The sequence below is a fragment of the Tamandua tetradactyla genome, chromosome 2, assembly GCF_023851605.1.
Source record: "Tamandua tetradactyla isolate mTamTet1 chromosome 2, mTamTet1.pri, whole genome shotgun sequence".
NCBI lineage: Eukaryota > Metazoa > Chordata > Mammalia > Pilosa > Myrmecophagidae > Tamandua > Tamandua tetradactyla.
In genome coordinates, this window is record NC_135328.1 from 167340902 (window position 1) to 167365799 (window position 24898).

Consider the following 24898-nt stretch of genomic DNA (forward strand, 5'->3'; position numbering starts at 1 on the left):
GACAGGTTGTTTGGTAGTTACATCAAAGACATTAATGATCTGCAAAGAGTCATTATTTGCTCCACAAAATTTATGTTTTAAAGTAAGCAGTGCCACTGGCTGGTCTTATGACCTGGGTCAAGTACTCTCAATTTTAAGGGTAGGGTTTTTTTTTTTTGCAATCCAGTGCACTGTTAAGACAAATTCCCTGCAGGGAGCAGTCTTTCATTCATTTAACAAACAGTAATGAAGACTATGTATGTATCAGGCCCTGCGCTAGGTACAGGGATAGAATGCTGAGAAAGATAAAGCCCTGCACTCAAAGAGCTCTGGGTTGGTCTAAGTACAAGGGGCAGACACCTAAACAAACAAATGCACTAAAGTGTCACAGGGCCTAAGGTAGAGCTGAAGAGGAAAGCCCAAGGAGGACTAAAAGGATAGAGGAGTTAATTTATCTGCAAAAGGGCCAGGGAACACCATGAAAGAAGCAATTTTTGTTCTGAGTCTTGACAATGAACGAGGTATGGAAGCCTGAAATAGCACAGCATAACTTGAGAGCTGAGGTAAGTAAAAAATTAATGTGCCCCCTCCTACTCAAAGATGTCCATGCCCTAATCCCTAATACCTGTAAATATGTAACTTACATGGCAAAAGAGACCATGCAGATATGATTAAGGTTAAGGACCTTGAGATGGGGAGACTTATCCTGATTATCCAGGTGGGCCCAATTTAATCACATGAGTCCTTAAAAGTAAAAGAGACAGAAGGGTGAGTCAGAAAGATGAAATGTGAGAACAATGATCTTCCATTGCTTCTTTAAAGACAGAGGAAGGGGGCCACTAGTCAAGAAATGTGGGTAGCTTCTAGAAGTTGAAAAAGGGAAGAGATTCTTCTATAGAACCTGTAGAAAGGAATGTAGAACCCTGCCAATACCCAGTGACACTCACACTGGACTTCTGACCTTCAGAACTGTAAGACGATAATAAATTTGAGCTGTTTTTATGCACTGGGTTTGTGGTAATTTGTTACGGCAGCAATAGAAAATGAACATGGTGGCCTAAAAATAGTTCAAGATTGCTGAAGTAATGGGAATCTATGGGATAACCTAGGAATAAAAGGCCATTTGAACAGCCCTTGACAGTAACTTATCCAGTACCTTGGCCAAGTCAAGTCATGCACCCATTCATTTGCCACTCACTGATGCATTTATTCATTCAATGAACATTTTTAGTTTCATGTAGGAGAATATGTTTCATCTGGACAAGTAAGAGCTTGCCATGTGCAAAGGTGCATCTTTAGGTTTCAGAGAGTGGCATGTTACGGTATTTTGTTTGTCTGACCTCAGGCAAGTTACTTTAAACTCTTAAGCGTCATTTTTCCCTTTTGTAAAATGGAGAAAAGAGCATTTGCCTTACAGAACTGTTATATGCATCAATGGGGTCATAATATGAAAGCGCTTTTTTTGTCTTTTGTTAATCAATCATAAATGAAAATAAGGCATCTATGAAATTGGATCAGTATGACTGACATAACATTTTTCTCAGATTCTTCATATACACAGTATTGCAGAAGTGGAGCATAACTGCTCACCAGGTTGAGAGTACAAGGTTTAACTCTACTGCCTCATCAACCATTTATTTGATATCCCTTGACCACCACTACCTTTATAATAAATGTATCACTTGCTAAGGCTCCAGAATTGCCAGGTCCAAAGGCTATTGCCCAGCTGGCCCTCAAATACCCAAACCACTGGAGAACACTAAGGCCACTCATTTTCCCCTGCCTCTTAAAACACTCTTCTCCTTGGAAAGTCAGTATTGCCCTCACTCTTTTCCTCTCTCTAATTGCACTCCTTCTGTTTTCTTCACTGGCTCTTCTTCCTCCTCCCACTTCTCCATCATGTATATTCTCCTAGGTTCAGTCCTTAACCCCTTTAATTTTCTCTCTGTCAGAGAATTCACTCACTTAGGTGATTCTGAAGAAACAATTCCTAGCAAATGACTTCCAAACACATGTTTCTAGTCTCTCTCATATGAGCTTCATTTCTACATCTCCAACAACCTGCTGGATATTTCCACCTAAATAGTTTATGCCACAGTAAAATACTAGGGACATTAAAATGGGAATACCAGAAGAAAACTCCCATTTGGGGTATACAAGAAAAGGTACTAAATTCTGATTTAAGAGAGGCGAGTCTGAGTAGAAGGCAGAACCCACAGAGATGGTCCAATAAACGAAAGGCACATATGGCTGGGGTACAGGGCATAAGGCAGTCTGCTAACCAGGAAAGAACACTGCCCCAAGAGACCTAGATTCTCATTACATTTCATCTTGCTACGTAGCCCTGAATAAGTCACTTCATCTCTCTGGGTCCTAGTTCCTTTGTTTAGAAATTGAGTAGCTAAATGGATTTAAAAGGGTTTATGATATAGACATTTATGGTGCTCATACAAATAGTCAAGAACAATTATAAACTCTCAACAGTAAATGGACAAAGAATATGAACAGACAATTCACACAAAAAAGAAAAGACAGTGCCAACAAACACAAAGAAAACAATTCATTCCATGCAGTAAATGAAAACAAGATGCCATCTTGACCTATTAAATTAGTAGGATTTTAAAGAAAATGGTAGTATAATAAATTAGAACAACTTTCCTAAAAATTGAAGTTTCAAAAATGGATCAGGACAGGATATATATATATATATTTTTTACATGGGAATCGAACCCGGGTCCTCTGGCATGGCAGGCAAGCATTCTTGCCTGCTGAGCCACTGTGGCCTGCCCTGGAGATATATTTTAAGAGCCATCTGGATTAATGTCTCAGATGAGCTGGAGAAGTGGACATGCTCTCTGGATAAGTGCTATAAAGCATCAGGAAGAGTAAGCTCTGAGCTTTATGGAAAAGTACCCCCAGCTAAGGATAAGGAACAAGGAATAAAGTATCAGAAAGGCAGAAACCCAAGGATATAGAAGGCTAGAAAGAGTTATGGAGAACTACATGTCCAAACTTGCCATTTTCATTCATTTGACACATATTTACTAGGCCCCTGCTATATACCCCACTAATGCTTGAAATACATAGGTGAATAGAATAGACGTGGTCCCTGCTGGCATGTAGTTACTGTCTAGTAAATAAAAAATAAAGAAGTAAATAATTAAATAAGTAATTACAAACTGAGGTAAAGACAAACGTTTTAAAAATAGATAAATACAGAATTGGCAATGATTTCAGTGTCATTTATGTCAGCGTAAAGAGAGAAATCAATGGTCTCAAGTTCACAGTTCTGGGAAGATGAGAACTGAGACAAGACCACTGGACTTGGATAGGAGGAAATCACTGGTGTCCTGAAAAAGAAGAATAGTAGCTGTAGGAGAAGCCAGCTTGGAAAGAATTTAATGAAGGAGTGGGAGGGGAGAAAATGGGAATTGTAGCAATCATTTTTGAAGGAATTTGGCCAAGAAAGGAAGGAGAGAAGCAAGACAGTGTCTGGAAAAAGTGGCAAAGACACTTAAAGGGGGAAGATCTGTGCACATTTGAAGACAGAAGAAAAGAGCTAGTATAGAAGACAAGGCGGGCAACACGGTGAAAGGGCAACTTGGCTCTCTCATCTCCCTCAGCTCCACAGTTAATCCCTGCTCTCTACATCTGGTCCATTCTCTCTGACATGCTCTTTAAGAAGCTGTTTCTGTTTTCCTCTCCAATTCCTCAGTCCTCTGTGCCTTTGTCGTATCTCACCTCAATGACTACAACTATAACTTTGCCTCATGGTTCACTCCCTCACTGCTAAGCCTTTTTTTTAGGAAAAAAAAAAAACTATCGCGGTTATATAAATAAAGATAGAAGGTTTTCCACTTTAACTATTTTACATATACAATTCAGTGGCATTAATTACATTTATAGTGTTACGCTATCATCCATTACCAAAACTTTTTCATCACCTAAAACAGAAATCCTACCCATTAGGCATAACTCCCCCTGTCCCCTCTCTCTAGTCCCTGATAACCTCTAATTTATTTTGTCTCTACAAATCTGTTTACTCTAGATATTTCATTTAAGTTTAATCATACAGTATTTGTCCTTCTGTGTCTGGTTTATTTCACTTAGCACATTTTCGAGTTCTTCTATGTTATAGCATGTATCAGAAAACCAATCCTTTTCATGACTGAAAAATATTCCACTGTTTCATTCATCTCTTGATGAACACTTGGGTTGCTTCCACCTTTTGGTTGTTGTGAATAACATTGCCATGAGCATCAGCATACAAACATCTATGTTCAATTATTTTGGATACACCTCCTTCATGTTTTTGTTCAAACGTCACTCTTTAATGAGGCCTACTCCTATCCACCCCCATCTACATTCATTGTTCTCCTTAACCTGCTCAGCTTTTTCTTTTTCCCATACCACTTACCATCTTCTAATGTATTATATAATTTACTTATTACGTTTATTTAATGACTCCCTCACTGGAATGTAAGCTTCACACCAGTAGGGATTTTAGAACAGGGCATCTAGAACATGACAGGCACTCAATAAATATTACATTATAAATGACTCTGTGGCTTCCATCCTGGTTGTTCTCTCACTTTCTTGCTCTCTTGTGGATCATTTGCTCTGGGGAAAGCCAGCTGCCACATCATGAGCACCCCTAAAGAGAGGCCCATGTAATGAGGAACGAAGATCTCCTGTGAGCAACCTGTGAGTAAGCCATTTTGGAAGCCCAGGTCAAGTTGTCACTTGACTGCAACCCTGGCTGACAGCTTGATTTCAACCTCTTGAGCCAGAACCACTCAGATAAGCTACTCCTGGATTTCTGACCTACAGAAAACTATGTGAGATAATATTGTCCTAAGCTTGCTAAATTTGGGGATAATTTGTTACGCAGCAATAGATCACTAATACATATGCCAAGACAAAATAGTTTTGAATGGCTTGCCAAAGGGCATTCTACACCTGTCCCAGGCTGTCTCTCCAGTTCACTTCTTTTGCCATATTTTCTCGCCAACATACTACATTTCAAACACACTGAACTTCTTTTAGTTTCTGGAATGCACCATGTATTCTCGGCATTTCCAGCTCTCTCTATATGCTCACAAGATGTACCCCCTGCCAGACACATTTTTCAGCACCCTCTCCCCTAATCCCAACACATACACTCATTTGGCTAACCTATCCCCATCATCAGAGCACTCATTGCATTGTATGATAAAATCCTATTAAACTGTTTAGCTTTCCATTAGACTGGAGGCTCCAAAAAGACAGAGACAATATCTGTCTCCGTTATTAAGCCAGCATAGCGTAAAGAAGGTATTTAGTAAATATTTGTTCCTTGCAACCCAGAGGATAGGGACAGGCAGAAAGGTTAAAGGCTGAAGAATGTAAATACTCTCAGGAAATAATCCAAATGAAATCTTCAGCATAGCAATTGACATAACTAAAAAATAACCAAGGAATCCCTATATTTCATACAACCTCAGACTTTTAAGAAAGGCTTGGGTTAGGTTCAAGTCTCAAAAATTAGATGATTTCCAGCTCCTCCTAAGTCAAGATCCCTTGTGGTTTCATTATGATTCTTGAACTGAAGTCTCTAAACATCAGACACACCCATTTTTGAAACCACATTCACAATTCTACTCAAAGGCCAAGTAGAAATTATCTTTTAAAAATTATCATGTGCTTATGTAGCACAATTACAGCCCATTATCTTGATATTTAAGATCTGGTCCTATATGATATCTGTGGTGTATACCTGAATATGAACACACACATACACATATGTACATATACATGTCATAAAATATTAATCACTAGTACCCTCTACTGGTCAAAATACCTTATCTGGTCATATGAATAGTCTTATTGCCCTCTAGTGACCACAACCTATAAAGACAGAAAATTCAGCAGCAGATGGGAGAATCTCCTTGATAGGGTTTTATGTTCTTTAAGCATCTAATTTTCTCAGATTCTGGTTTATATTACAGGGGTGCAACTCTCAAGACTCTAAGGGGGTGGTCCTCTAGGGATCTCACACAGCTCTTCACAGCTGTTAACGCCAGTCTGAAGCTGCTTTCTCTTCTGCTTCTCATGAACAAGAGGTCAAGGGGAGGCAGAGAAGGCAATGGCTGCACTGGTGAGGGCAAGAACAGCAGCTGTGAATGACTCCCCTGACTCCCTGAGGAGTTGGAGGCAGCTTGAGGAACACATGTTGGCCCTCCCTTGCATATTATTCACAGTTGTGTACTGTACTAAAATAGCAATTCAACGTAGTCCCTGACTTATCTTTTAAATACTTCTAATGTTGTAATAAACAATGCAGTGGAAAATGTTATCATTTTGTTTTCAGAAACCACACTTTGCAAGTTATTTCCACTCCAAACAAAAAAGCCAAGTCTCTTTCAAGATTAAAATGAAATGTCACCTCCTCTAATTAAGCCTTTTCTGAACTCCCCAGATATAAGTGACTCCCCCTCTGTGCTAGTATATACCTTGTCCAGATTAGAATGGTGCCCAGAACATTATTTATGTTTTTATCTATAACTTATAATATTTTACTGCTCCCATTTGTCTCCACACCTGTCTCTCCTGCCAAATTGTAAGTTCCTTAAGGTTAAGAATCATGTCTTATTCATTTCTGCACACCCAGCATTAAGCACAAAGCCTGTGAAATAGAATGGTGTTACTCAAAATGTTATCCATAGATCACTGTCTATTACCAGTCCTTGAGGTATGAAAAGAAATTGACAGCAAGCATTTAGAAACTTATACAGCAATTTGACAGAATTGCTAATTGCTGTATCTGTTAATCTAAAAATAAAAAAAATTGGGCTTGTATTTTATACATTGTTATTTCATTTTTCTGGTAATTTTTATTGTATATTGCAGAAGTACAGACTGTAACCAATGAAGAACTTCTTAAACAATGGTCCTTTGCCACAAATAGTTTGAGAAGCATTGACATTATAGATAACATAGCTAATGTTTGAAAGAGGGAAGAAAGGAAGAGGAACAAGATAATATATATACACTTTTCATAAAATTTAGAAGAAACATACCTATCTTTGTTGATTTTAACACTTCTCTAGAGGGTATTTTCTTCTTTAATTCTTGTAAGGTTTCAACTAGGTTCTCTTTGGCTTGATCAGGAAGCTCCAACATAGTTTTCCATCTTTTGATGTCTTCGACAACCACAACTCTCTGGGAAAAAGAAAAGTCATTTGGAAAATGGAACATTTTCATTAGAAAGACATCTGCCTTCACCTGAGCTAATGGGTCTCCTATTGACATATGAATTATTGATTATGACCTGAACGAAAGCACAGCATGTGTGATGGCCCCAAATGATGGGTAATTGCTTAAAAGCAGGGCCTGCTTACTGCAAATCAGGAAGAGAGTTGCATCTATTAGGAAAAGTGCAAGTTTTAATCTTACCATGTCAGACACCACTGGGCACTTAGCAGTGAGAGGCAATAAGGACGAGAAGAAAAGAAAAACGATGATGAGGTGAATCAAACTTACAGCTCACTTAAAAGTGTCTTAATTCACAGGCAAGGAGAGGAAACAGAAAAGTCACAAAAAGACATGTTTATTTCAACAATAAAACACACACTTCAACAGGTCCCCACTTCCTAGAGGATAAAACTCAAACTCTATCTTATTTGAGGTATTTAAAAATACTTCAAACATAAAAACAGAGAGAAGGTGGGCCACGGTGGCTCAGCAGGCAGAGTTCCTGCCTGCCATGCTGGAGACCCAGGTTCGATTCCCGGTGCCTGCCCATGAAAAAACAAACGAACAAAAAACGTAATTTCTCTTTAGGGTGGGCCACGGTGGCTCAGCAAGCAAGAATGTTTGCCTACCATGCCAGAGGACCCGGGTTCGATTCCCGGTGCCTGCCCATGTAAAAAAAAAAAAAAAAAAACAAAGAATAATCCACTACTTATGAAAAAAATGTTAAATTAGCATTTCACTTAAGATAATAATAAAACATTATAACTTAAAGTTCCCTTACAGCTTTCACCAAACTCATTCCCCCACAACTCCTCCTAGAAGACACTACTATCTTAAAGTTGTTATGCCTCTTTCCAATAAAGGTAAAACATTAACAAAAGGAATGGGGAAGTTCTTTGCACTGTATTGCAACTTTTCTGTAATATTGAAATATTTCAACAAAGAATAAAACAGTAAATCAGAGATAAAAACTACTGTTGCTTTTGTAAATTAAAAAAATAATCTGTCTTGGAGAGTTATTATCCTGGGGCAGGAGCTTAGGTACTAGAAAGGGGCATAAGGAAGCTTCTAGGGTTTTTGTAACGTTCCATTTCTTAATCTGGATGCTGGTGATAGAGGTGTTCGCTCTGAAATTTCACTGGGATGTACACTTATGATTTGTGCACTTTTCTACAGGCAAGTATTGTTTGGTGAAAGGCTAAACTCTTATCTTCCTCCCTTGGCTGGGGTCTACTTCCAGCCTAGAAACCTGTGGTGGGAGCAGAGCATGTTTGATTCTTCTATTCCTTCATCTTTGCGTCTTTTTTTCTATCTGTTTGGTTTCTAACTATTCCAGGGTTGAAGATTGGAAAAGGATGAGAGGTAAGGGGCAGGTAAAGCCTTACTTTCTGTTGTGATACAATGTTAGTCAGGTTTTAGTGCTCTATGGACTTCTCAGATATTTAAAGCTGACTTCCTTTTCTTGTATGGGGTGCTTTTGTGGTTCCTTGGAGATCTCCTATTGATGAGTTCACACTTGCAGTTCCCATAGCGTGGGCAACGCCTCTTCCAGCCAGCTGCTTACAAGTCATGCCTAAGTTCTCAGTTTTTGGTTATTTCAGACAGACTCCTTCTGCTGGGGTCCCAGTCCTTTTAATTAAACTTCAGGGCAGCCAGAATTTTCTCTGCTTTTGCCCACATCTTTGCCCTGAAAAACTGAGCTTAATGCAGCCTCTCTTTCTTCTCAACGCAGCCTCTTTTTCCTTTGGCATCAGTTGACCATTCCTCTGTCTTTAGACTTTCCCAGGTATGGGTCTGATCACTGTGTCTACCACCTCCAGGCACCACGGTCAAGTTCTCCAAGTGAAAATGCACTCTCACTTTATCTAAAGAAATTTTCTCTCCCCTTTCTTTAACTTCAACCTTCTTTATAGCCTACAGCGGGTAATAGGTTTAAAGGATTCCAAAACTGGTCTTCATGTACTGCCTTCACAAGTTTTGTCCAGATGGTCTAGAATCTCATTTGGGAATTATCACTGATGCCTACTGCTTGGTTCTCAGCCTTTAGGATCCAGAGCCCTGAACTATGATATTGCAATACAAAATAATAATAGCACCAAATGATATAAAAAATAAATAAAGCCAAGTAAAGGCACATATGTACTTGCCATATCATTTCACAACTTGCTTTTTTTTCACTCAATAGTATTTTCTAGACTTATCTATACAGATACATATAAACCCAGTTTATCCATTTGAATAATTGACGGTATTCCACTATTTCTATATAATAGAATTTTGAAGTCTATTCCCTTTGTGTACATTTAGAAATTTTCCCCCATAATTTTCTCGTTATAAACATTGTTTAAAAAAACTCCTGCCTATGAGGCTTTTGTATATTGTCTTTCATCCCTTTACTTCCAACTTTTCTGAGTCAATAAGCTTTAAATAGCTTAGCTGCTATACTTTGCTTCCCCTGCCTCTTCCAATCTCAGAATACTCTATCTTTTAATAGGCATGTTTTAATCCATCTGCATTTATTATGCTTACTGATATAAGTGGACATATTTTCTCTTTGCTTCTTTTTTTCTCCTTCTCTTACCTTCTATTTAATAGGCTGAATTTTCTTTAATCTTTTTTTTCTTTGATAGTTTGGAAGTTATATATTTCTTTTAGTGTTTACCTTTACAATTTTTAAGGTGTATGCTCAATGAAATCCCTACCTGTATTTTCCTTGCAAGTCTCTCACTTCAGAAACTCCTATTAAAAATGTATATGGCTTCTTTGTCCTTCATGTCTCTTAGCTTTTCTTTCATATTTGTCTCTTAACTTCTCTGTGATGCATTCTGAGTGATTTCCTCAGATCTAATTTTCTCTTTCTTCAGGTATGGTTGTCTACTTTAAACCTGCTCTAGCTTTTCCCAAATCGGTCTGTTCTCTTTTCATACTATCCCGTTTTTTTTTCTTATAGTTTCTACTCCTTTATTTATCTCTGTGAACACTGTAAACATACTCCATTTAAAATCTCTTTCAAATAATTCTCCTATCTCTACTTCTTGGGGTAGAAAATCTATTACTAGTATTTCTTCATTCTCTCTATTAGGAATTTGTTTGCTTTGTAGTTTATAATTTTTAATCATTAATTCGTCTTTAGTGGGGATTGTTTTCTATGGGAGTCCTGTGTGCCTTAGGTTGTGAAGTATCTTAAAAGGAAAATTTCACATGCCTTTTCCAAGGTCTTTGGATTTCCCTGGGTCTGGACTAGTTTTAATGTTAACTTTTTTTCAACTTTGCAGATAGTGGTTCTAGCCAACTCTTTTTTTCCATCCAAGACACTAAAAAGATTATCATCTGCCTCCTTGGACCAGGAGATGGAATTTTTCATAAACATGATAGTCCTCTTTTGGTTCTCAGCTTCAAGTGGGCGGTCAGTTTAAGCTGCCTACATTACAGTGGCCTGCAGCCTTACCACCTACTTATCCCCACACTGGCCTTAAAACCTTAGCCCCTAAGCACTATATCTGGTTTCAGTATTTCCAGGAACTATTTAGCTTCAGCTCGCATTTACAGCTACAGCTTTGGGTTTCCTCTCTCTTTTAGAACCTGGGGAATTTTCTATCTTGCTTTCAAGCTCAGCTCTGTATTTGACTGTTGATTTGGCATTTCTGCATAGTTGGAATGGTGGTTGTAGGATTCTACCTCAGATCATTCTAACATAGGGAACTACAGATGCCAAAACTCTTCGGCATGGCATAAAAGGCCTTTACATGACTTGACTTTTTTTTCTTTCAAATTTTAGTTTTATTAAATCTCTTTATTTTTGTAACTGAATGGTACACTTTATTCTTTAGCATTTTTAGCAAAATATAATCAATGTAAAGCCTGTGTTTGAACAGTGTTTCATAAACTAATTTAAAATTAAGGCGAACAAGGAAAAAAATCTACAGATACAGATATCAGCATTTCTTGAATTCTAAACATTTAACACTTACTTAAAGACCACTGATTAGCTATCAACACTGTGTACATTCTCAAAATATCAAGTAGAAAGTTATTAGAAACATCAACTTTGCAACAGTATGACCTATGATAATGTACATTTTCAAGTTTTTGATTTCAGAAAATAAAAAGATACAAATGTTTTTACAGTTAATATATGAAAATCTTATCTCTTAGGATATCATAACATTTAAAATCTTATCTCAGGATAGCATAACATTTAAAATCTATTTTATCTGATATTACTATAATGACTTGTGCTTTCTTTTGGCTACATCGTTTAGCTAGTTCCATCCTTTCACTTTCTATCTATTTATATCCTTTGGTCTAAGATAAGTCTTTTATGAGCAGCATATAGATAGATCATATTATTTAATCTGTTCTGTCAATCTGTGTCTTCAGTTAGTGAGTTTAATTCATTAACATTCAAAATTACTACTGTAAAAGCAGTTCTTGTGTCTAGCATCTTATCCTATAGTTTTTATTTATCAGCTTTATATATTCTTTCCCCTCTCTGGGAACTGGACATACAGTCCAACTATATTATACAATCAATGACTCACAATATCATCACATAGTTGTGTATTCTTCACCATGATCATTTTTAGAACATTTGCATCACTCCAGAAAAAGAAATTAAAAAAAAAAGAACTCATATATTCCAAACTCCTTACTCCTTCCTCTCATTGACCAACAGTATTTCATTCTACCCAGTTTTCACCCTTTATCTCTCCCTATTATTTATTTTTATCCTTTCTTTTTTTTTTACTCATCTGCCCATACCCTGGATAAAAGGAGAATCAGACACAAGGTTTTCACAATCAAACAGTCACCCTGTAAATGCTATATGGATATACAGTCTTCTTCAAGAATCAAGGCTATTGGAACACAGTTCAATAGTTTCAGGTACTTATGAAGCCTTTCTTGCCTCTCTCCCCACCCTACACAGGACCACACTCCCTTTTGGGTCCCTTTGGAACATGTACAGAATTCTATTACTAAATCTACGCTTTCAGTATATACTTATCTATAAGGCTGTCTTTCCCACTAGACTATGAACAACTTGAGGGCTGGAACCATTTCTTATTTATCTCTCTATCCACAGTGCACAGTAGGTGTAATTGAACAAAGCTATTTCAACCCTCAAGGGCTAAGTATAGTTTTCAGATCTGAAATTTTATGGCAGAAATAGAAAAAAAAGAAGTCTGTTCTAGAGCAGAAGAATTCCATATATATCAAAGAAATTTCTACTTATTTCTCTTCAGATATTGGCCTAAAAACAGATATTTCAAGTTCTTATCTGAATTATTTAGAGAAACAAGAGAAATGGGCACAAAATATCAATGGGGACGCTACAATGAGTAGTGGAATAGTTACCCACAGAAAGAAGGTCTACTCTCCAATGTAACATCTGCTTTTAAGATGTGGATGGCTGAAAAATCAGCTTTGAAAAACCAATTAGGGACTTCTGGGAAGATGGCCAAATACAGTAGCTGGAGATTAGCCCTGCTCCATGGAAAAGTTAGAGAGAAGGGACAGGAGTGCTACTGAGGCAGCAATTCAGGAGTGCAGCTGACCTGGGAGAGGCTTCTGCATCACATAGGGTGGCCCTGGTTGCAGAGGCCAAGGAATTGAGAGGTAGAAAGCTGGAGCCTGGCGTGGAGGTACTGAGCCCACGAGTGCACAGACTGGAGTCGGGGACTAAGAAGTAAGCCAGGCTGCATTCCCTCACCAGTGCAGCCCTGTGACTAGTGACTCAACCCACACCCTACATCCATACACATGAATCCCGTAACCTGCTCCCATTCCATGCACTCCAGGTGCCCCAACCCCACCAGCCCCCAGTGCACATACCTGCTCCACACCCCTACCTCAAGTGCAGCCCAACCCACCTCTCCTGTACCCCTCACGAGCACTACCTCCTTCTCCCTGTTCCCTGAAGGCTGTTGCCAGTGTATAAAGGTTGTGGGCAGTAGCCTCCATGCCCAGGCTACCGCTGCCCCCCTGCCCATACTGTTGCACAGCCTCATCCCGCCCCTCTCTTGAGCTCTGCACATAAGTTTACAGCACTCCTAGGCCCATGCACACGCACAAGCCCCCAATCATGTCATTTGGTTCTGGGAACCACAGTTTACAGTAGTCCTAGAACCACGCATATGCACAGCCCTCAACCACACTTCCCAGCTCTGAAAAAGTGCTGACCTGCACAGCTGGGTCACATCTGCCCCTAATCCACAAAGGCATAACACTGACCAGCTGCCACAGCTCTATGCATGCACACAGAGGGCCCCATGCCTTAGACCAGCGCACACCAGGGTTACACCCCCCCAGACCAGTGCACCCGCACAACTACTTCCTCCCTGGCCACTGGGCGCCCACATTCACAAGCATCAGCGTTACACCCCCAACTTGCGCCTATACCTGCCCTGAAACAAATCATTCCACTGAGTGCACCACCCCGTATCCTACTCCCCGCTGTACATCAATCCCACAAATACAAGACCTTAGACTACTGAAAGAAATCAACTCCCAAAGTAAATCAATCAAGATATTTACATGCCACGAAGACAGCAGAAGATCACTAAGCATATCACAATGCAGACAGATATAGCCCTGCCTAATGACCAAATTAAAATACCAGAGAGGACAAACACTGAAACAACTAACCAAAGATATTCATACAACTCTACTTAATAAAATAAGTGGGATAGCAAATGACATAAAGGAGATCAAGAAGACAGTAGAAGGGCATAAAGAGGAATATGAAAGAATAAATAGAAAAATAGCAGATATCACAGAGATTAAAGATTCTGTTGACCAAATAAAAAACATACTAGAGGCAAACAATACCAGATTTGAAGAGACAGAAGAGAGAATAACTGATACAGAGGACAGGATAAGTGACTTCGAGGACTCAAAACAGCAAATGGCAAAAAAGATGGAAAAAAATGAATTGGATCTCAGGGAAATGATAGACAAACAAAGCACACAAATATAAGAATCATTGGTGTCCCAGAAGGAGAAGAGAGGAGTAAAGGGCTAGGAAGCATAACTGAAGATAGAATTGGGGAAACTTCCCAACCCTAATAAACAACATAAATATACAAGTCAAAGAAGCCCAAAGAATTCCAAACAAAATAAATCCAAATAGGCCTTCCCCAAGACACATACTAATCAGTCTATCAAATGTTAAAGAGAAGCAGAAAATCCTGGAAGCAGCAAGAGAAAAATAATCTACTACATACAAGGGAAACCAGACTACTCAACTAGCTAGCACCCTGGAGGTGAGAAGGCAATGGTATGATATATTCAAGATCCTGAAAGAGAAAGACTTCCAGGCAAGAATTCTGTACCCAGCCAAATTGTCCTTCAAAACTGAGGGAGAGATTAAAGTTTTCACAGACAAAGAAGTCCTGAAATAATTTGTCAACAAGAGACCAGCCCTACAAGAAATACTAAGAGGAGTCCCACCAGCTGAAAAAAAAGGATAGGAGTAGGAGGTCTGGAGGAGGGCACAGAATTGAAGAGTACCACTAAGAGTAATTTAAAGAATACAAAGAGAAAGTGGGAAAAGAATATATAGATCTGACATATAAAATTAAAAAAAAGATAAGATGGTGGATTCAAGGAACGCATTTTCAGTAACAATGTTGACTGTTAATGCACTAAATTTAAATTAAAAGATAGAAATTGGCAGAATGGATTAAGAAACATAGTCCACCTATATGCTGTTTACAAGAGACTCATCTTAGACACAAGGATACAAATACACTGAAAGTGAAAGGATGGAAAAAGATGTTCCAGGCAAGTTGTAACCCAAAAAAAAGCAGGAGTAGCAATACTAATATTGGACAAAATAGACTTTAAATGTAAAGGCATCATAAGAGACAAAGAAGGACACGATATACTAATTAAAGGTCAATTCATCAAGAAGATATAACAATCATAAACATCTATGCTCCCAATCAAAGAGCTTCAAAGTACATGAGACAGACACTGGCAAAACTGAAGGCAGTGATAGATGTTTCAACAACAATAGTAGGCGACTTCAGTACACCACTCTCCTCTATAGATAGAAAAACCAGACAGAAGACCAAAAAGGAAATAGAGAAGTTAAATAACTTAATCAGTGAATTAAACCTAACAGATATATATAGGTTTTTGCACCCCAAAGCACAAAGATAAACATTCTTCTCTAGTGCTCATGGAACATTCTCCAGGATACATCATATGCTGGGGCACAAAACAGGTCTTTATAAATTTAAAAACACTGAAAGTACTCAAAGCACTTTCTCTGATCACAACGGGATGAAGGTGGATCTCAATAACCACCAAAGAACAAGAACATTCACAAATATATGGAGATTAAATAACACATTTTTAAACAACCAGTGGGTCAAAGGAGAAATTGCTAGAGAAATCAGTAGCTATCTGGAGATGAATGAAAATGAGACTATGACTTATCAGAACCATGGGATGTGGCAAAGGTTGTATTACAAAGGAAATTTATTGCCCTAATGCCATATTAAAAAACAAGAAAGCAAAAATCGAAGACTTAACAGCACAACCAGAGGAACTTGAGAAAGAACAGCAAACTAACTCCAAAGCAAATAGAAGAAGAGAAATAACAATGATTAAAGCAGAGATAAATGAATGGGAGAACAAAAGCACATAGAAGATCTCAACAAACCAATCACAAGTAAAGAGATTCAATCAGTCATCAAAAATCTTCCTACAAAGAAAAGCCCAGGGCTAGACAGCTTCACAAGAGAATTTCATCAAGTATTTCAAAAAGAACTAACACCAATCCTGCTCAAACTTTTCTGAAAAATTGAGGAAAAAGGAAATCTACATAACTCGTTTTATGAATCTAATATAATTTTAATACCAAAACCAGGTAAAGATGTTATAAGAGAGGAAAACTACAGGCCAATCTCCCTAATGAACATAGATGCAAAAATTCTCACAAAAATATTAGCAAACTGAACCCACTGTACTCCATGACCAAGTGGGGTTTATACCAGGAATGCAAGGATGGTTCAACACAAGAAAATCAATTAATGTAATACAGCACATTAACAAATCAAAAGGAAAAAAATCACATGATCATCTCAATTGATGCTGAAAAAGCACAGGACAAAATTCAGCACTCTTTTCTGATAACAACACAACAAAAGATACGAATCAAAGCATCCTAAAATAGAAGAAAGAAGTGGAAGGATTAACACTCCCTGAATTTAAAACCTATTATAAAACCACAGTAGTCAAAACAGTATGGTATTGCCATAAAGACAGAAGGACTGACCAATGGAATCAAATCAAGAGAGACCACCAAATCTATGGTCAACTGATTTTTGACAAGGCCCCAAACTTCCATGCCCAATTATTGAAAAGACTATTTTGTCCCAGTTCAGAGGATTTGGGGCCTTGTCTGAATTGGGACAAGACAGTCTTTTCAATAATTGGGCATGGAAGAACTGGATATCAATCTCAATCATCTGGCTCATCTACCTCAATATGATAAAGGGAATATATGAAAAACCGATAGCCAGCATCGTACTCAATGGAGAGACACTGAAAGCTTTCCCCCTAAGATCAGGTACAAGACAAAGATGCCCACTGTCACCACTACATTCTACATTGTGCTAGAAGTTCTAGCTAGAGCAATCAGTAGGACAGAGAAATAAAAGGCATCCGAATTGGAAAGTAAGAAGTAAAATTCTCATTATTTGCAGATATGATACTATACTTGGAAGATCTTGAGAAATCTACAGCAAAGTTACCTGAGCTAATAAACAAATTTAGCAAGGTAGATATAAAATTAATGTGCAAAAATCAGTAACATTTCTATACACAAGCAATGACCGAGCTGAGGAGTCAGTTAAGGAAAAAATTCCATTCAAAATAGCAACTAAAAGAATCAGGAACTTAGGAATAAACTTAACTAAAGACATAAAAGACTTGTACACAGAAAACCACATAACATTAATAAAAAGAAATCAAAGGAAATCTAAATAGGAGGAAAGACATTCCCTACTCATGGATAGGAAGGCTAAATATAGTTTAAGATGACAATTCTCCCCAGATTGATCTACAGATTCAACACAGTACCAATCAAAATTTCAACAACCTACTTTGAAGATTTGGAAAAGCTAATTACCGAATTCATCTGGAAGGGAAACAGACCCTGAATACCTAAAAGCATCCTAAAAAAGAGGAACGAAGTGGGAGGATTAACACTCCCTGACTTTAAAACCTATTATAAAGTCACAGTGGTCAAAACAGCATGGTATTGGTACAAAGACAGAAGTACTGATCAATGGAATCAAATCAAGAGTGCAGAAATAGACCATCAAATCTATGGTCAACCGATTTTTGACAAGGCCCCCAAATCCCCTGAACTGGGACAAAATAGTCTTTTCAATAATTGGGCATGGAAGAACTGTATATCAATAACCAAAAGAATGAAAGAGAACCCCTATCTTATAACCTACACAAAAATTAACTCAAAGTGGATCAAACACCTAAATATAAGAACTACCACCATAAAGCTTCTAGAAGAAAATATAAGGAAACATCTTCAAGACCTAGTAATAGGAGGTAGCTTCCTAAACTTTACAACCCAAGCACAAGCAACAAAAGAAAAAAATAGAGGAGCCAAGATGACAGCTTAGCAAGGTGTGGGATTTAGTTTGTCCTCCAGAACACCTACTAAATAACCAGGAAAAGTACAGAACAGCTCCTGGGGCCACATCAGTGACCGGACACACAGCGTACCCCGGTCTGGACCAGCTGGATGGGCTGCGAGCCACCCCCAGAACTGTGAGTTCCCCAAGCTGCGGTGGCCGGCGCCCTTCCGCAATAGGTTGCTTCCCGGAGGGGAAAGGAAAGAGACTTTACCAGCAGCAGGGGCTGAATGTAACTAAGCTTCAGGTGTGGAATTAATTCACAAATTCTGACTACTAAAAATAGGCCCCCAGCTCAGGTGAACCTGGTCAAAGCAGAGGTTGCTGATTTTTGCCCCGGCGCTAAGGCAGCAGGGCTGACAGAAAAAGAAAAAAGGAAAAAAAAAAAAAAAAGAAACAGTTTTTTGTGGCTGTGTTTCTACGGAGGCTTGACTGCCTTTGGATACCAGCGACAGGACTTCTCAGGTTGCAACTGCCCCAGGCATAGGCAGAAACAAGCTTCTTTGAGAGCTTGTCTGGAGTCGTTGCCTTTCCCAGGGGAGAGGTGAGACCCAACTCAGGTGGAATCCCTCCCTCAAGGAATTCAGACCCCAGGGATTCATAATTTGAAGCCATTAAAACCAGCCTACACTCTCTCCTCTATCTCCACCACACCCCCAGAAGGGAGAGTCTGCCAAAGTTAAAGGTACCATATCATCTTATGTTGGTGGGACCTGCAGGCAGACAAGTGCCACATACTGGGCAGGATAAGAAAAACAGTCCAGAGACTTCACAGGAAAGTCTTTCAACTTGCTGGGTCTCACCTCAGGGAAAACTGATGCAGGTGACTCTTTCTTCCTGACAGGAGGCCAGTTTGGTCTGAGAAGATCTGACTGGGGTCTAAAATACCTAAGAAGACCCTCCTAAGGGTGGGGGGAAAAGGCACCGTACAGGCAGGGCAAGAAACAAGAAAACAAGAGCTGAAAAATTCTCCTCTCTTAAACAAAACCTAAGCTAGTGGTCCAGAAAAAATGTAAAAAAATAGACAGACAACAAATTCATTCAGCAAGAAAACCCTAGATAAAAGAAGTGAAAACAATCTCCAGAATAATTAAGGTAATTAAATGCCTAGACGCCAGCAAAAAATAAGAAATTACACTAGAAACAGTAAAACACTAAATGTTAATGAATTAAACTCCCCAATCAAAAGCCATAGACTGGAAGAATGGATTAAAAAACAGGACCCATCTATATGCTGTCTACAAGAAACACATCTTAGACCCAAGGATAAGCATAGGTTGAAAGTGCAAGGTTGGGAAAAGATATTTCATGCAAATAATCAGAAAACAGCAGGAGTAGCTATTCTAATATCCAACAAATTAGACCTCAAATGTAAAACAGTTAAGAGACAAAGAAGGACACAATATATTAATAAAAGGAATGATTCAACAAGAAGACATAACAATCATAAATATTTATGCACCAAGCCAGAATGCTCCAAAATGCATGAGGCAAACACTGAAAAAATAAATAGACACATCTACCATAATAGTTGCAGACTTCAATTCCCCGCTCTCATCAATGGACAGAACATCTACACGGAGGATCAATAAAGAAACAGAGAATCTGAATAATGCAATAAATGAGCTAGACTTAATAGACATTTATAGAATATTATACTCCACAACAGCAGGATACACCTTTTTCTCAAGTGCTCATGGATCATTCTCAAGGATACACCATATGCTGGGTCACAAAGCAAGTCTCAATAAATTTAAAAAGATTGAAATCATACAAAACACTTTCTCAGATCATAAAGGAATGAAGTTTGAAATCAATAATAGGCAGAGCACCAGAAAATTCACAAATATATGGAGGTTCAACAACACACTCTTAAACAACCAGTGGGTCAAGGGAGAAATTACAAGAGAAATCAGTAAATATCTCGAGGCAAATGAAAATGAAAACACAACATATCAAAACTTATGGGATGCAGCAAAGGCAGTGCTAAGAGGGAAATTTATTGCCCTAAATGCCTATATCAAAAAACAAGAAAGGGCAAAATTTGAGGAATTAACCGTCCACTTGAAGAAGTAGAGAAAGAACAGCAAACTAACCCTAAAGCAAGCAAAAGGAAAGAAATAATGAAGATCAGAGCAGAAACAAATGAAATTGAGAATATGAAAACAGTTGAGAAAATCAACAAAACTAGAAGCTGGTTTTATGAGAAAATCAGTAAGACTGATGGACCCTTAGAAAGACTGACAAAAAAAAAGAAGGGAGAGGTTGCAAATAAATAAGATCAGAAATGGAAGAGGAGACATAACTGCTGACCCCATAGAAATAAAGGAATTAATGACAGGATACTATGAACAACTTTATGCTAATAAACACGACAATGTAGATGAAATGGAAAACTTTTAGAAAGGCATGAACAACCAACTTTGACTCGAGAAGAAATAAACGACCTCAACAAACCAATCACAAGTAAAGAAATTAAATCAGTCATTAAGAAGCTCTCCAAAAAGAAAAGTCCAGGACCAGATGGCTTCCCATGAATTCTACCAAACATTCCAGAAAGAATTAGTACCAATCCTGCTCAAACTCTTCAAAAAAATTGAAGAGGCAGGAAAGCTACCTAACTCATTCTACGAAGCCAACATCACCCTCATACCAAAGCCAGGCAAAGATATTACAAAAAAGGAAAACTACAGACCAATCTCTCTAATGAACATAGATGTAAAAATCCTCAACAAAATTCTAGCAAATCGAATCCAGCAACACATTAAAAGAATTATACATCATGACCAAGTAGGATTCATCCCAGGTATGCAAGGATGGTTCAACATAAGAAAATGAATTAATGGAATACACCATATCAAGAAATCAAAGCAGAAAAACCACATGATCATCTCAACTGATGCAGAAAAGACATTTGACAAAATTCAACATCCTTTCGTGTTGAAAACACTTCAAAGGATAGGAATAAAAGGGAACTTCCTCAAAATGATAAAGGGAGTGTATGAAAAACCCACAGCTAACATCATCCTCAATGGGGGAAAAACTGAAAACTTGCCCCCTAAGATCAGGAACAAGACAAGGATGTCCACTATCACCACTGTTATTCAACAGTATTGTGTTGGAAGTTCTAGCCAGAGCAATTAGACAAGAAAAAGAAATATAAGGCATCAAAATTGGAAGTTTGCAGATGATATGATACTATATGCCAAAAACCCGGAAAAATCCACAGCAAAACTAGAGCTAATAAATGAGTACAGCAAAGTGTCAGGTTACAAGATCAACACTCAAAAAATCTGTAGTGTTTCTACACACTAGTAATGAACAATCTGAGGGGGAAATCAAGAAAAGAATTCCATTTACAATTGCAACCAAAATAATAAACTATTTAGGAATAAATTTAACTCAAGAGACAAAAGACCTATACAAAGAAAACTACAAGAAACTGTTAAAAGAAATCACAGAAGACCTAAATAGATGAAAAGGCATACCGTGTTCATGGATCGGAAGACTAAATATAGTTAAGATCTCAATTCTACCTAAATTGATTTACAGATTCAATGCAATACCAATTAAGATCCCAACAACTTACTTTTCAGAAATAGAAAAACCAATACCAAATTTATCTGGAAGGGCAGGGTGCCCTGAATAGCTAAAAGTATCCTGAGGGAAAAAAACGAAGTCAGAGGTCTCACACTACCTGACTTTAAGGCATATTATAAAGCTACAGTGGTCAAAACAGCATGGTACTGGCATAAAGATAGATATACTGACCAATGGAATACAATAGAGTATTCAGATATAGACCCTCTCATCTATGGAGAATGGATCTTTGATAAGGCGGTCAAGCCAACTCACCTGGGACAGAACAGTCTCTTCAACAAATGGTGCCTATAGAACCGGATATTCATATGCAATAGAATGAAAGAGGACCCATACCTTATGCAAAAATTAACTCAAAATGGATCCAAAACCTAAACATTAGATCTAAGAACATAAAACTGTTAGAAGAAAATGTAGGAAAATATCTTATAAATCTTATACTAGGAGGCAGTTTCCTAGACCTTACACCCAAAGGAAGAGCACTGAAGAAAGAAAGAAAGAAATGGGAATTCCTCAAAATTAAACACTTTTGCACATCAAAGAATTTCATCAAGAAAGCAAAAAGACAGCCTACACAATGGGAAACAATATTTGGAAACGATACATCAGATAAAGGTCTAGTATCCAGAATTTATAAAGAGATTGTTCAACTCAACAACAAAAAGACAGCCAACCCAATTACAAAATGGGAAAAAGACTTGAACAGACACTTCTCAGAAGAGGAAACACAAATGGCCAAAAGGCACATGAAGAGATGCTCAACGTCCCTGGCCATTAGAGAAATGCAAATCAAAACCACAATGAAATATCATCTCAACTCACCAGAATGGCCATTATCAATAAAACAGAAAATGACAAATGCTGGAGAGGATGTGGAGAAAGAGGCACACTTATCCACTGTTGGTGGGAATGTCAAATGGTACAACTGCCGTGGAAAGCAGCTTGGTGGTTCCTCAAAAAGCTAAATACAGAATTGCCATATGACCCAGTAATATCATTGCTAGGTATCTACTCAGAGGACATGAGGACAAGGACACCAATAGACATCTGCACACCAATGTTTATAGCAGCATTATTTACAATTGTGAAGAGATGGAAATAGCCAAAATGTCCATCAACAGATGAGTGGCTAAACAAACTGTGGTATATACACACGGTGGAATATTATGCAGTCCTTCAGACAGAATAAATTTATGAAGTATCTAACATGGATGGACCTTGAGGACATTATGCTGAGTGAGATTAGCCAGAAACAAAAAGACAAATACTTTATGGTCTCACTGACATGAACTGACATTAGTGAATAAACTTGGAGAATTTCATAGATAACAGAGACCATCAGGAGAGAGAAATAGGGTAAGATATTGGGAAATTGGAGCTGAAGGGATACAGATTGTGCAACAGGACTGAATGTAAAAACTCAGAAATGGACAGTACAATACTACCTAACTGTAATACAATCATGTTAAAACATTGAATGAAGCTGAATGTGACAATGATAGAGGGAGGAGGGCTGGGAGGCACAAAGTAAATCAGAAAGAAAGATAGACGATAAAGATTGAGATGGTATAATCTAGGAATGCCTAGAGTGTATAATGATAGTGACTAAATGTACAAATTTAAAAAATGTTTTTGCACGAGGAAGAACAAAGGAATGTCATTACTGCAGGGTGCTGAAATAGATGGTAATTAATATTTTAAAAATCTCACCTTATGTGTGAGACTAAAGCAAAAAATGTTTATTTGGTACAAAATTTATATTTTGACTAGTGCATTTCCTAATATAACTTATATAAATAGTTTGATTGAACACCATAAGTACATGGAACCTTGAGTAGGACCTGAGATTTTTTTGGTTAGTCCAGAGTGATAAATCCTAGAGTGATTTGATCAGTGAATAAAAATGTATTTGTAAAGTCCCCTTTGGGGAATGGTGAGAATGGGGGAAAATTCAGCTTCCCCAAGTTGAATTCTTGATATTCTCACAAGCAGTGTGGACAACCAAAGCAATAGGCTGAGCCCCAGTCTTGGGGTTTGTTCATATGAAACTTAACCCCACAAAGGATAGGTCAGGCCTACTTAAAATTAGGCCTAAGAGTTACCCCCAAGAGAACCTCTTTTGTTGCTCAGATGTGGCCTCTCTCTCCAGCCAACACAACGAGCAGTCTCACCACCCTTCCCTATCTACGTGGAACATGATTCCCAGGGGTGTGGACCTTCTAGGCAACGTGGGACAGAATTCCTAGAATGAGCTGAGACTCAGCATCAAGGGATTGAGAAAAACCCTAGAATGAGCTGAGACTCAACATCAAGGGATTGAGAAAACCTTCTCGACCATAAGGGGGATGAGTGAAATGAGACAAAGTGTCAATGGCTGAGAGATTCCAAACAGAAACGAGAGGTTATTCTTATGCATTAAGTAGATATCAGCTTGTTATTCAAGATGTAATGGAGAGGCTGAAGGGAACTGCCTGAAAATGTAGAGCTGTGTTCCAGTAGCCATGTTTCTTGAAGATGACTGTATAATGATATAGCTTTCACAATGTGACTGTGTGATTGTGAAAACCTTGTGTCTGATGCTCCTTTTATCTACCTTGTCAACAGACAAGTAGAACATATGGAATAAAAATAAATAATAGGGGGAACAAATGTTAAAATAAATTTAGTCTGAAATGCTAGTGATCAATGAAAGGGAGGGGTAAGGGGTATGGTATGTATAAATTTTTTTTCTGTTTTCGTTTTATTTCTTTTTTTGAATAGATGCAAATGTTCCAAGAAATGATCATGATGATGAAATGCAACTATGTGATGATATTGTGAATTACTGATTATATATGTAGAATGGAATGATCAGTGTAGGAATGTTTGCGTTTGGTGTTTTTTGGTATTTAAAAAAATAAAATAAAATAAATTTAAAACAGAAAAATCAGATAAATGGAAACTCCTCAAAATCAAATGCTTCTGCACCTTAAAAGACTGTCAAAAAGGTGAAGAGGCAGGCCACTCAAAGGGAGAACATATTTGGAAATCACATATCAGACAAAGGTTTGACTTCCTGTATATACCAAGAAATCATACAACTCAACAAAAGAACAAATAACTCAATTATAAAATGGGCTAAAGATATGAATAGGCATTTTTTCTGGAGAGCAAATACAGATGGCTCAAAAGCACATGAAGAGATGCTCATTTTCACTGGCTGTAAGGGAAATGCAGATCAAGACTACAATGAGATACCACCTCATACCTATAAGAATGGCTGCAATTAAACAAACAGGAAACTATAAATATTGGAGAGGATGTGGAGAAAGTGGGACACTTACGTACCGCTGGTGGGAATGTACAATGGTGTAGCCACTATGGAAGACTGTTTGGTGTTTCCCTAGGAAAATAAATATTGAGTTGCCCTATGACCCAGCAAT

At 38.0% G+C, this 24898-nt stretch overlaps 1 protein-coding gene across 4 annotated transcripts in view; it reads right to left on the reverse strand.

Annotated features, from left to right (window-relative positions):
- The window catches only part of TCEANC2 (transcription elongation factor A N-terminal and central domain containing 2), a 59805-nt gene that overhangs the window by 24971 nt on the left and 9936 nt on the right, over positions 1-24898 (reverse strand). For all 4 annotated transcript variants that reach the window (XM_077149569.1, XM_077149566.1, XM_077149568.1 and 1 more), the window contains one exon: positions 7038-7179. In XM_077149569.1, the coding sequence (XP_077005684.1) occupies positions 7038-7179 (142 nt within the window). The remainder of the gene's footprint in view (positions 1-7037; positions 7180-24898) is intronic.